This window comes from Dendropsophus ebraccatus, chromosome 7 (assembly GCF_027789765.1).
Source record: "Dendropsophus ebraccatus isolate aDenEbr1 chromosome 7, aDenEbr1.pat, whole genome shotgun sequence".
In the NCBI taxonomy this organism is placed as follows: Eukaryota; Metazoa; Chordata; class Amphibia; order Anura; family Hylidae; genus Dendropsophus; species Dendropsophus ebraccatus.
The window spans coordinates 39,473,260-39,486,376 of record NC_091460.1 but is presented as its reverse complement, the minus strand read 5'-3'; the positions used below and the strand labels follow the sequence as shown (position 1 = coordinate 39,486,376).

Genomic DNA, 13,117 nt, shown 5'->3' with positions numbered 1-13,117 from the left:
AGTGAGCACAAAATATGGTGACCACATGAGGGCATTATTCCTACCACTGGAGGAAAGTTACATAAAGTTTATAACTCCTAGTGCTACAGAGTTTCCCCAATTCCTATTAAAATCAATGAGAGTTACACTGATAGGGTGCAGCTCCTTGACCACCTCCAGCAGCCATAAACAGGTTAGAAGGGTAATGGAGCCATGGACCTCAAAATAGTTGCAGGTCCTAGATGAAAGTGAATAATAAACTACAGATCTGATCCAATGTTTTCTGACCCCTGTTAGAAAATATTACTGTTCCCCATTACCTGCGGAGTTGAGGCACTCCCTCACAGAGCTTGCAGTAAACTTCTGCTTCAGGATAGTCTTGTAATCATTGAGGAAATGTATAGAGCCCAGAGGGGATTCACAGGGGGTGTTATCTGACGAATAATAAACAGTATAAAGAGTAAATACAGCGGTAAAGTAACCCTCATAAGTGAGACACAAAGGTTATGTATTGGAATACAATTTACTGTGTCACATATTGCTGCTGTATAGTCATGTGTACAGCATTGCAGCAACATGTGACACCAGTAGATAGAGAAGACACTAGCATCTCCCAGTGGAAAGACCTTTTTAAAGGTCACAGAGGGCACTCAGTAATATTTTACATTCATCTCAAGGAGTCTTCTATTGTCATCTATGTCCAAGAATCTTGCTGTAAAGCATGTCACTAAATGCTGTTAAGGACAGCCTAGCAAATATGGCAGCCTCCATAACAATGTATGAAAAGTGAAAAAAAAAATTAAAGTCATAAAATCGAAACAGATTCGAATAAAAGAACACATTTTAGTATCTGATTCTAATCAGTAGAAGAAAATTTAAGTGACACATCCCCTTTAAGCCTTATTCATAGCAGCTATAAATATGAGTTAATTCTGGAAAGAAGTCAGACATGCTGTGTGTTCCATGTATTGCTGTTGATTTAATATCGAATGATAAGAAGCTTATCCTGAACTGAGTAATTCACAGTACAAAAAGACATGATTTTTCAAAGTGACAAACAGTAATAATGGTATAAAAAACATAATTAAAATAGGGCTTATAAAAGGTAAAAATATAGAAATAATACGGATACTGACCTTGATGTATGGAGTGGATGAAACCCAGTAGATAGTTGCTGGTTTGTTGAAGTAAGACATTATTATCTCCCTCGTACGTGCAGTTTGGATCATTGTCGTTGCGGATGTCACCTAAACGGTTCACTTGAAACGAAAAAAAAATAATTGTGGTTATGGCTACCTGATTGAAATATGCAAATGATATGCACATATCAAATGATAAATACAAAAGCAATGACATGTATAATAATATAGGCTACAGCTAAAAGTAAGCAGTGTGCAAAGGTGTCAAGGACTATGCACAGAGCAAACTGAGACCCTATACGTTACAGGGTATGTGCATGTCTGTAACCTATTTATTTCTTCTGTACATTAACAAAAAAAAAACATGGGGCCCCTGTAGCTGTAGGTAACTAAAGGGTTATTGTTTCTAGGATCTGTGCACCAATGGGAGCTCTTACTCTTTTCTACCTATCTCTATCCTTCTTTTTCTCTTGCACTTTCTTCTCACCCACTCACAGCACACATTACAGACACTGTAGAAGGAAGTCACATGGAGAGAGGAAGTGTAGCCACACCTTAGTGAGTCTTACTCTGGCTTTGGTAGAAGACAGATGCAAGCCAGAACCGTCCCTGCAGTAGCCAAGTAGGGCCCTGGCTTATGCCAGGTCCCCTGTGGAGTTTTTGGGTCGGTCTCTGTTGTTAACAAACATACATGAGATACCTTAGCACTCTTTTCTTGACAACAGCACTCCCACACACTATGCAGTGCTGAACGCACAAGTCAGAGGACAAGTCAGGGATCATACCAACCCACGCTGAGAACCAGTCTAAAAGTGCAGGACAGTATCCTGAAAAAAGAGGAACTGATCCAGATAGAGCAAAGTTGCTAGAAGCCTATGTACTCGCAGCGAGGGTGTCACAGAACTTTGACCACTTTGCTCATCCCAGGAAACAAGGTCTGGGGCTTGTGTCTCCCTCTAGGATGGGTCACTAGGGATGAGCGAACCGGCTAAGGTTCGGGTTCGTATGAACCTGAACTATCGGCTTCTGATTCCCGCTGTCTGCTCGCTTCGTGGAGAGGGTGGTTACAACCTTGAGGACCGCCTGGAAAACTGGGATACAGCCATAGCCATAGACTGTATCCCAGTTTTCTAGGCGGTCCTCAGGCTGTATCCACCCTCTCCACAGAGCGGGCAGACAGCGGGAATCAGAAGCCGATAGTTCAGGTTCATATGAACCCGAACCTCAGCCGGTTCGCTCATCCCTATGGGTCACCCGACACTGATGGGCAATAGGTGGCGCAAAGACCAAAGAGTCAAAACACTGGCACAAGTATTCTCTCTACTCTCAAGTATTCTACTTATTCGCCTTCTAAAATTCCAGCAAAGCACACTTCTACCCTGGGTTGAAACTCTCTCGACATCCTCCTTTCTACCTCTCCGAACCTCTTCCACCTCTCAGCACTCAACTCAGTCAGCACAGCTGCACCTCTCCTTGAGCTCTCAGCACCGATCATGTCACTAAAGATTAAAGTACACTCACCGGCCACTTTATTAGGTACACCTGTCCAACTGCACATTACCACTTAATTTCTAATCAGCCAATCACATGGCGGCAACTCAGTGCATTTAGGCATGGAGACATGGTCAAGACAATCTCCTGCAGTTCAAACCGAGCATCAGTATGGAAAAAAAAGGTGATTTGAGTGCCTTTGAACGTGGCATGGTTGTTGGTGCCAGAAGGGCTGGTCTGAGTATTTCAGAAACTGCTGATCTACTGGGATTTTCACGCACAACCATCTCTAGGGTTTACAGAGAATGGTCCGAAAAAGAAAAAACATCCAGTGAGCGGCAGTTCTGTGGGCGGAAATGCCTTGTTGATGCCAGAGGTCAGAGGAGAATGGGCAGACTGGTTCGAGCTGATAGAAAGGCAACAGTGACTCAAATAGCCAACTGTTACAACCAAGGTAGGCAGAAGAGCATCTCTGAACGCACAGTACGTCCAACTTTGAGGCAGATGGGCTACAGCAGCAGAAGACCACACCGGGTGCCACTCCTTTCAGCTAAGAACAGGAAACTGAGGATACAATTTGCACAAGCTCATCGAAATTGGACAGTAGAAGATTGGAAAAACGTTGCCTGGTCTGATGAGTCTCGATTTCTGCTGTGACATTCGGGTGGTAGGGTCAGAATTTGGCGTCAACAACATGAAAGCATGGATCCATCCTGCCTTGTATCAACGGTTCAGGCTGGGGTGGTGGTGTCATGGTGTGGGGAATATTTTCTTGGCACTCTTTGGGCCCCTTTGTACCAATTGAGCATCATTGCAACGCCACAGCCTACCTGAGTATTGTTGCTGACCATGTCCATCCCTTTATGACCACAATGTACCCAACATCTGATGGCTACTTTCAGCAGGATAATGCGCCATGTCATAAAGCTAGAATCATCTCAGACTGGTTTCTTGAACATGACAATGAGTTCACTGTACTCAAATGGCCTCCACAGTCACCAGATCTCAATCCAATAGAGCATCTTTGGGATGTGGTGGAACGGGAGATTCGCATCATGGATGTGCAGCCGACAAATCTGCGGCAACTGTGTGATGCCATCATGTCAATATGGACCAAAATCTCTGAGGAAGCTTCCAGCACCTTGTTGTATCTATGCCACGAAGAATTGAGGCAGTTTTGAAGGCAAAAGGGGGTCCAACCCGTTACTAGCATGGTGTACCTAATAAAGTGGCCGGTGAGTGTATATTATCAAGTCATGTCAAGATCCTACTGTATATCACTGTATTAAGCCTTTCTGCAGTAAATAAAAGTTTATTTATTTTAACTGGACTCTGGTTTTTCGCTAAGCACCTACACAGCCATTGCAACTTCCTTGGGTCATCTCCCCTTTCTGTGGGTGGCGGTACCGATAGTCCGGGTGGGTCACAATTCCACTCCGGACCACCGTGATAAGCGCCCTAGGGACCCCCTCGTATCCCAGCAGGCTACCGACCACTGGGAAAAGGGTATAGCAAGTGACCACACATATGCTGCAGGAGATGGCCCACATTTTAAGTCTACGAAGACAGTCCAATGAAGTCAGACGGAGATTGAGTCAGGGAGTGAGGGGGCTAGTGAAGTTAAACTGAGAATCATAACACATCTTCACTGTGTACACTGCCAGGATTGTTACTGCATTTGGCCAGCTTCACGGCCCAACACATTGCAAACTATAAGTGATCCAGAATCCAGCCAGTGGAGGGTTATTTGCTAAAATCATAGACTCTTTCTGCAGATATTGGGACAACGTCCAAGAGTTTCAAGCTACACCCAAGATAAAATTTATATTCAGTGTTTATCGGGGGATTTATGATGAAGCCCTGATGTGAGCATGGCGTTATTGTTGGAGAGTGATGTTATCGGAGCCTTCCCCGCAGCATCGGCTCATAATTGGAGATGACTTGTTTTGGCCGCAGTTTACGTCTTATCAGTCTGCCATCTGCTTAACCTGTCTTTAAGAAACAGATGCATCCAGTAATCCCTAATTATATCTTGGAATTTTTCTGAACTATGACTGATAATCTGTGGAGCATGACAGTAATACACTTTCTGGTCACTTACTAGCTAGAAAGCCGTGACCTCCACATGCTTCCCGGCATTCCTGAGCCCCGTGTTGTGCAGTCCATGAGGCCAATGGTTTAGCGGCACAGGATAATGCATGAATCTCTTTGCCAAGTTCAGCCTGAAAAAAAAGCATACAAAATATAGGGGAATATCCCCTTTACTGCAGGAACACAAGGCGCAGGTCATCCTCACAGAAAAGCTAATGGCTGCTAGTACTGTATTGTAGGCATAGAACATAGAAAGTATTTGCTTCTAGTTCACTGATTCAGATTAGCTGGCCACTGTCCATGTGTCAAACAATCCAGGTAGCGGAACTGGGCTATTGAGCATGTGTGACCACCAGCACTAAACACATTAGCTGGACATTCTGAAAAGGAATCAAAGGGACACTAGGGGGCAACAAAACACCTACTGTATGGAACAGTGATCTAGACACAGAAGCATTTCATATACATGATTCTAAGTGAACAATTTGTTCTGTTTTGCTTAAGGTAATAGAGAAACACATTTTCTATACATAAACCTCTTTAAAGGGGTATTTTTATATGTTTCTGCCCATGGTGAGACTAACAATTCCTTCCATACTTGTTATTATCTATTCAGTCTCCTTCCCCCAATTCTGATCTGCTGCTCTCTGCTAAAGAAAAAATGATCTGTAAGTGAGCTTTTCTCTCTCCTCTCTCTCTCTCTTCCCGTCCTACCCCTCCCTTCTGAGACAGCTAATGTTAACAAACCCCTTACTGGTTTTGTCTGCACCTTTGTAGCTTCTTTGTAATGCTGGGAGAGTTATTCTGAGGTCAAGTTGCTGATGAACACACTGCGATTAATCCTCCTGATATTACAAAAAAGCTACAAAGTTTCAGATAAAGCCAGCCAGGGGCTTGTTAACATCAGCTGTCTCAGAAGGGAGGGGTAGGAGGGCGAGACAGAGAGAAAAGCTCACACACAGATTTTTTTGTCTAGTAGAAAGCAGCATCTGAGAACTGGGGGAAGGAGACTGAATAGATAATAAATTTGGAAGAAATTGTAAGTCTTATCAAAAGTTATGTTTGTGTGGAATACCCCTTTCTTTCAGATTCAGAGGCAGTAAAACTATCCTGATCATGTTGAACCGACAATAAGATACCCCTCAGACGTAACATTGTTCTCTGCAGATTCTGCCGTGTCTGTAAACTGCAGATTACAGATGGTAAAATTTCCACAAAATTTTGCAATATATGGGATTTGCCCTAAAGTCCATACCATTTTTTTTCTGCCATGTGTTAATGAGAACATGGCCAAAGTACATCCTAGTTTTCTGACAGGGGACCGGGCCTGTGCCAAGAGTGCGTCACTCTGACTTTTCAAAATTTCATTCGAAAAAATAAATGACTTTTCAAGTGAAGTTCCCATTTTCTCTGTGACATTACCAAACATAGTGTATAAGCATGGGACGCAGCCTAAGGTCACATACAACCAAACTAAATGGTCTTCTATAATCTCAATTACTTCTTTCTATTTCTATTTCCAGATTTTCGAACTTGGAAACTATAAATAGCGAAGTAAACAAAAGAAGAGCAGAAAACTAAATTACGGAAATAGTTTGCTTCAAAGCAGAATTTCTTACTAAAAATACCCCCTTTGGCATATTTGTACTGTAAGTGGATGATGAAGCTGAGATAACTAGGACTGTGCAGAACATGTAATGAGGACAACAGGAACAAGAAACTGGATTATTCAGAATACTATCATACACGGCAGGGGGACACAGTGACACTGCCTGAAATCTGTTTTTGGAATAGGATGTCTTCTAAATTCACAGACCTGCTATTGGGTTTTCATACCTCCCAAGTGTCCCTTTTTTGGAGGAACAGTCCCTACTTTTGAGCCAAGTCCCTCTGTCCCTCTTTGCCCCTTACATGTCCGTCTTTCTGAACTAGGAATTAGATTTGCGATAATAAACTTTCTATGTAGTTCTTGAAAGTGTCTGGTTTCTTACTGTATAATAGACCCATATGTGCACATTATTCTATCATGTGGTGCAAGTTGGATCCTACAAATTGTTATATTCAGATGAATCATGTGATATTATGGCGCCTTTCACACATGCTGTTCATATGGCCCTGTGCACACATGTGTAAGTGCTACAGATTTATTTTGGGGACATGATCTGTGACACAAAAAATGATGAAGCCATTTTGCGTCTGTGTCACCTAATAAAGAATTGTATTGCCCCCAAAAAGTTATACAAATCACCAATATACACTTATTACGGGAAATGCTTATAAAGTGCTTTTTTTCCCCTGCACTTACTACTGCATCAAGGCTTCACTTCCTGGATAACATGGTGATGTCACTTCCTGGATAACATGACATGGTGATGTCATGACCCGACTCCCAGAGCTGTGCTGGCTGTGGCTGCTGGAGAGGATGATGGCAGGGGGATGCTCAGTGTCCCTCCAGTGCCCTGTGTCCCTCATTTTATCCAGGAAGTGAAGCCTTGATGCAGTAGTAAGTGCAGGGAAAAAAGCACTTTAGAAGCATTTCCCATAATAAGTGTATATTGGTGATTTGTATAACTTTTGGGTATCAATACAATACTTAAAAAAATTTTTTTGCTGGACTTCTCCTTTAAGCCACATTCACATTGGCAATCGACCCTGAAGCTTAGTGCCCAAAACCTCATTATCTTCTCTAACCATCTGTGTTATTCCTCGAGGCGCTTTTATAGGGTGTGAGACTAAAGACACAAACCCACAAAAAGCACAATCCAGTGTTATATTTCACAATAAATCACAGCACTAAGAACACAGCCTCCTTAAAGGGGTACTATTTTTCTTTCAAATCAACTGGTGTAAAAAAGTTATATAGATTTGTAATTCAATTCTATTAAAAAATCTCAAATCTTTCCATACCTATTAGGGTATGTTCACACTACGTAAGTTTTGTAGTAATCACGGCCATTGTAACAATGGCCGCGATTACTACGGGACTTATGTAGTGCTGTCTTCTAAGGAATCCCGGCTGGAGTGTATACACATAGGGGGAGATTTATCAAACATGGTGTAAAGTGAAACTGTCTCAGTTGCCCCTAGCAACCAATCAGATTCCACCTTTCATTTCTCAAAGAGTCTGTGAGGAATGAAAGGTGGAATCTGATTGGTTGCTAGGGGTAACTGAGCCAGTTTCACTTTACACCATGTTTGATAAATCTCCCCCACAGTATACACTCTGGCCGGGATCCCTAGCGGCACCGCAAGAAACTGACATGTACGTTTTCTTACATGTCAGTGCACACAATGGACACTCCATTGTGTACAGCAGGGTGCACTGGTGCACCCGCATCCGAATCCAGCGGAAGTGGCGGTCATCCGGCCGGTACTCCAGGGATGATGTTCTCTGACACCGGCCGGGTCACGTAACAGCCGTTGTCTTACACCATGTGAACATGGCCTTAGCTATATATGTCATGCAGGAAATGTTTTTTTACACAGTGCTCTCTGCTGACATCTCTGGCTGAGTCAGGAACTATCCCGAGCAGGAGAGGTTGTCTATAGGGATTCCCATAGAAAGCCTCCCCTACTCTGAACAGTTCCTGTCTCGGCTAGAGATGTCAGCAGAGAGCACTGTGTCAGACTGAAAATAAAACATTTCCTGCATGACATATAGGGTACAAACACAGTGGGCGTATCCGCAGCGGAATTCGCAGCGACATCCGCTGCATATCCCTGCCCTGTACACTCTATGGGCAGACAAACTCACAGCAGCCCCCTCCCGCCCCCGGAGAGTATACACCACCTTCTCTACGCTCTGGCTTGCTTCGGGGGTTCCCGGCACGTCCCAAACGGCTAATTAGTGCGCTGCCCCGCCGCAGCGCACTAATTGGCTGAGCGGGACGTGAAGACGCCGGGAGCCCCAAAGCAAGCTGGAGCGGGGAGCAGGTAAAGTATACACTTTGGCGGCCGGGGGTTAACGGGGCAGGCTGCTAACATACAGTGGAATGTCCATCCTGCTGCGAGTTTGTTTGTCCATTGAGTGTACAGGGCAGGGATATGCAGCGGATATCGCTGCGAATTCCACTGCGGATACGCCCAGTGTGTTTGTACCCATAGTAGTTAATAAGTATGGGAAGACTTGAGATTTTTTAATAGAAGTAAATTACAAATCTATACAACTTTCTGGAACCAGTTTATTTGAAAGAAAATATAACCCCTTTAAGACATCTCCCAGGCCGATAGACCTTGGCCACCAAACCTGTCATCTGGCCTGGTTGCCCGCATTGTAGTGAGGACTATATAGTGATAGAGTAAGAAGCACAGCTAAGTACTGTATGTGGTTAAATCTAAGTGCACGTTCGGGTAAATGGACCATTACCAGCCCATCTTTTATTCCAGGACGACTGTAACCTTATATGGTAACTGCTGAGCACGTACCGAAAAGGGATTATTGGAAACACAAGTCTCAATTATAGGATTGCAGAATGTTTCCATCTAGGTATTTAACTGTACAAGCTTCCGAATCCAGTTCTGAATTGTTCTAAGAAACAATGCACTGAGGTCATGTTTTATGGGTCTACTCTGTGGATTGTTTCTTTCTGTGGTCTACCTTTTCGTTACATAACACGGTTCACGTAGCATGCCTACTTCCTTTTACTTTTCATTGATAAAAAAAAAAGGAAATTCAGTTTTGAAGGGCTACTGATTCTTATTGAGGAGATGCAGTTGAAAGTATGGTATGAAGCAATGTATCATGGGAAAAAAGTAAACAAATTAGCTCTCCTTACACAGTTTAGCTACCTATAGGTGGCGCTGTAGAGACAGTTTTCTTACTACTAGAGGAGAGCTATTTTGAATTGTGAACAAGGTCCTTGGTTGAGTCAATGAGGGCTTCTAGACTTGGACAAAACCTGTCCAGTCCTGGCTGAGAATCTCACAGATCCTAAGATGGTGGTCCTCTTGGCCATCATTTGTCTGTTTCTCTATCTTCCAAGTACCTTATAGAGAGTGAATGTGAGTGAACTATGATCATAAAGTTCCCATTATTTACCTGTCTTGGACTCCGATCTTTCATAAGAATCCCGACTTCAAGTTCGACTAAGTTAAAAAAGAAGCTCTTGGAGAAGAAGTCTAAAGCGTAGGCTGCGGCTAGGTAAGGAACCAGTCTCCATTGCTGAAAATAGAAAAAAAGGAATCAAAAGTAGTTTAAAACAAACAAGAATTTATCACACAGAAGATGTTCCGTTATTAGCCTATGAAGAAGACTAAAACCTTCTCAAGGATCATATACTCAGCTTGGCCATTGTAAACTGTTATGAGGTTTCCTACGTAAATCCTTGGCCAAACTGAATGTATGATCCAGATGATAGAGAAACATAACAAACATAAGAACTAAAGACCCACAGTGAACTAATACTGAAGTGACAAATCCCTCTTTACACTGTCAATGGGAAATGTTGGGAAATGGGCCCAACCTGGGCTGAGGTCTGCTTGAGCCCCACAAAATGTGCACTATAGCTCGAGAAGAGAATTCTACCATATGTCCTCATGATTTCAAGCATTATTTCTATATAATCCCGGCTCTTGGTGTCTCTGCATAACCATAACCATTATACCATGATCTGCTCTAATACTTTTCGCTGCCATTAAAGGGGTTATCCAAGATTAGAAAATCATATCTGTATTCTTCCAAAAACAGCCCCACAAGTATTCTCAGGTTGTGTGTGGTATTACAATTCTGCTTCATTCACTTCAATTGAACTGTGCTGTAATACCACACACAAACTGAAGACAAGAGTGGTGCTTTTTCTGAAAGTAGCAGCTATGCTTTTCTATTTATGGACAACCCCTTTAACCATGTCTTTTCTACGCTACAATAATAAAAAAAAAACACTGACACTATAATTCTGCTTGTGAAATTATGAAATTAAGTTTATTGAGGTTTTTGGTATAAAAAAAAATAAATAAATAATCAAATCAAGTGAATTTACTTGATATATTGTGGAATCCTAAGAGTCAAAGTAAGGATCACTAGACTGCACAATTATTTACGAGACATGGAAGGGGAGATTTATCAAACATGGTGTAAAGTGAAACTGGCTCAGTTTCCCCTGGCAACCAATCAGATTCCACCTTTCATTCCTCACAGGCTCTATATAAAATGAAAGGTGGAATCTGATTGGTTGCTAGGGGTAACTGAGCCAGTTTCACTTTACACCATGTTTGATAAATCTCCCCCATTATCTTAACAACTCCGTAAAGACAAAAACAATCTAAAAAAGTAAAATAGGAAGTACACGTACCTGTAACTGATACTCAAGAACGGGCATTTCTTCATATTCAGTAGGTCCAAACTGGCGGCGAGTTGCAGAGAAGCGGATAGCAATAGTAATGGCGAGTTTCAGGTTAGTGACTGCCACGCCAGGGATGAAAACTCTACCACTAGACAGAGTGACAAGAGAAGCACCAAGACGTTCCTTTGCATCCTACAAAATATTATCAATAATGTGAAGAAAATATCTACATCAACCTAATCACTGGGTATTATACACAGGGCAATGATGGGCGCCTCATACAACCCTCCTGCTCCTAGTTCTATCAGCGCTTTAGTATACCTTGTATACCTATACCCAAAGTAGTACCTTGTATGCACTTGTGTAGTTTCCACTGGAGGAAATGTCACCTGTACGGTTTAAAAGGTTTTCCTGGGGAATCCGAACATTGTGAAACACTGCAAATCTGTAAACACATGGGAAAAAAATATGATAAATATATACAAGTGATGCCTTGGATTACGAGCATAATTCGTTCCGGGACCGTGCTTGTAATCCAAATCCACTCTTAAACCAAAGCAAATTTTCCCATAAGAAATCATTGAAATGTAGACAATTGGTTCCACACCACCCCAAAAATAATTTTTTATTCTGAATAATATGTAAAACTAATGAAACAAACATTTAGAAACAGCTGAATATGTCATATTATAGGTTACTGTACAGTTGAGCAATCAGTATGTGGAGTATAATGTATAGTAAGTTTGTTATTATGTGATGGAACTGTAGATCCCCATAATGCAGTTAGTGTAGTTCAGGACTGCTGTCAGAGGTCTGTGTAGTCACATGACAGCAATGGGGAGGGGTGTGTGTTCAGCGAGGATCAATCAGGAAGCGAGAACCTCAGAGCTGTGCAGAAGGACAGTGACAGAAACGTCTCTATACAGCAGTGTGAATGGCTGAGTGTAAGTGCAGGCACATTATAGCGGCAATGTGTATAGGTGAGTGTAAGTGCAGGCACATTATAGCAGGAATGGGGAGGATTGTAAACCCAGGGCCTGACAGAGACTGCAGGGAGCATGAAGGAATGAGCAGGGCAGATGTGGGCACATACATGCAGCACTCTGGAGAGAGAGGGGTTACAGCTATAGAGAGATTACCTCCACAGTCCTTTCCCCTGATGTAAGCCCCAGCCTGAAGTGGATCTGCTATGATTTGGAACATGAGGGAGACTCCCTAGGTCAGAGTACAGGGCTGTAGACCCCGCTATGCAGACCATGTCCCTCCCCTACTCGCCCTCCCACCCAGTACAGGGAGCTCTTAAAACAAGTCACAATTTTTGAAAAATGTTCCAGCATCTAGGCAATATATTCCCTTTAAATAAAGGCACATTATTTATACAAAGGAAAAACCTGACGGTCAAGCGTGTCTAAGTATCGTACAGTATACCAAACATTATTTATAGAAGAGAGAAATCCGTGTATAAGTAAAGTATCTTATAGTATAACAAAAAGAAAATATATAAAATTGGCAGCGTCCCTTGAATTTATTTTAAGCTTTCGTTTCTAGTAAAAGCTGAAGGTTTGTTTTATCTTGGCGTTGGTGTGTTACTAACCCTGCCGGATATTTACTGCCTCTATAAATATTTATGGGAACAGCAAAATGAATGAAACTATGGATACATTATGTGTAACCACCCGAGCAGAGATCTATCACACCAGGAAGCCGGTACCTGAGGTTCCCATTTACAAAGAAGAGTAAGGTTACCATTCCTTAACGAAACCGCACAAAACACTGAGCCTTATGCAAGTACTAATGTTATTCAATAGGATACGTGACTAATCATTTCAAAAATGATATATACTAAAAATGTATATTTACATAAGGTTGAATGTACGCTCACTGGGGCCTATACTGATCCCACCCTGGTGAAGCTAGTGTTTTATTACGCAGCCCAGTGTCTCTGCAGTGCTACAGCTCACAATTACTGGCTGGTCTCCTGGTCCAGCTCTGCTTAGAAATGCCTCCTCAGACAATCAGTGATCAGTGAGGCCTCTGCAGTCAGTCACTCACTGACTTACTGAGCTAGTAGTGGGTCATAACAACATAGGAACTGTCAGGACTGTATCTCTGCGGAGTGTTATGTGCCCCTTGGCT

At 42.5% G+C, this 13,117-nt stretch overlaps 1 protein-coding gene and 1 long non-coding RNA gene across 3 annotated transcripts in view; one reads left to right on the top strand and one right to left on the bottom strand.

The window, feature by feature from the left end:
• Window positions 1-13,117, bottom strand: part of LOC138797340 (peroxisomal acyl-coenzyme A oxidase 3-like) — a 75,368-nt gene that overhangs the window by 25,105 nt on the left and 37,146 nt on the right. Inside the window, exons 9-14 of the mRNA XM_069977361.1 lie at window positions 11,330-11,426; window positions 10,991-11,173; window positions 9,739-9,861; window positions 4,711-4,831; window positions 1,116-1,238; window positions 300-413 (exon numbers count right to left, since the gene is read on the bottom strand). Of these exons, the coding sequence (XP_069833462.1) occupies window positions 300-413; window positions 1,116-1,238; window positions 4,711-4,831; window positions 9,739-9,861; window positions 10,991-11,173; window positions 11,330-11,426 (761 nt within the window). The remainder of the gene's footprint in view (window positions 1-299; window positions 414-1,115; window positions 1,239-4,710; window positions 4,832-9,738; window positions 9,862-10,990; window positions 11,174-11,329; window positions 11,427-13,117) is intronic.
• LOC138797342 (uncharacterized) overlaps window positions 10,938-13,117 on the top strand; it is a 70,359-nt gene continuing 68,179 nt past the window's right edge. For both annotated transcript variants that reach the window (XR_011363919.1, XR_011363920.1), the window contains exon 1: window positions 10,938-11,092. This is a non-coding gene — a long non-coding RNA (uncharacterized lncRNA). The remainder of the gene's footprint in view (window positions 11,093-13,117) is intronic.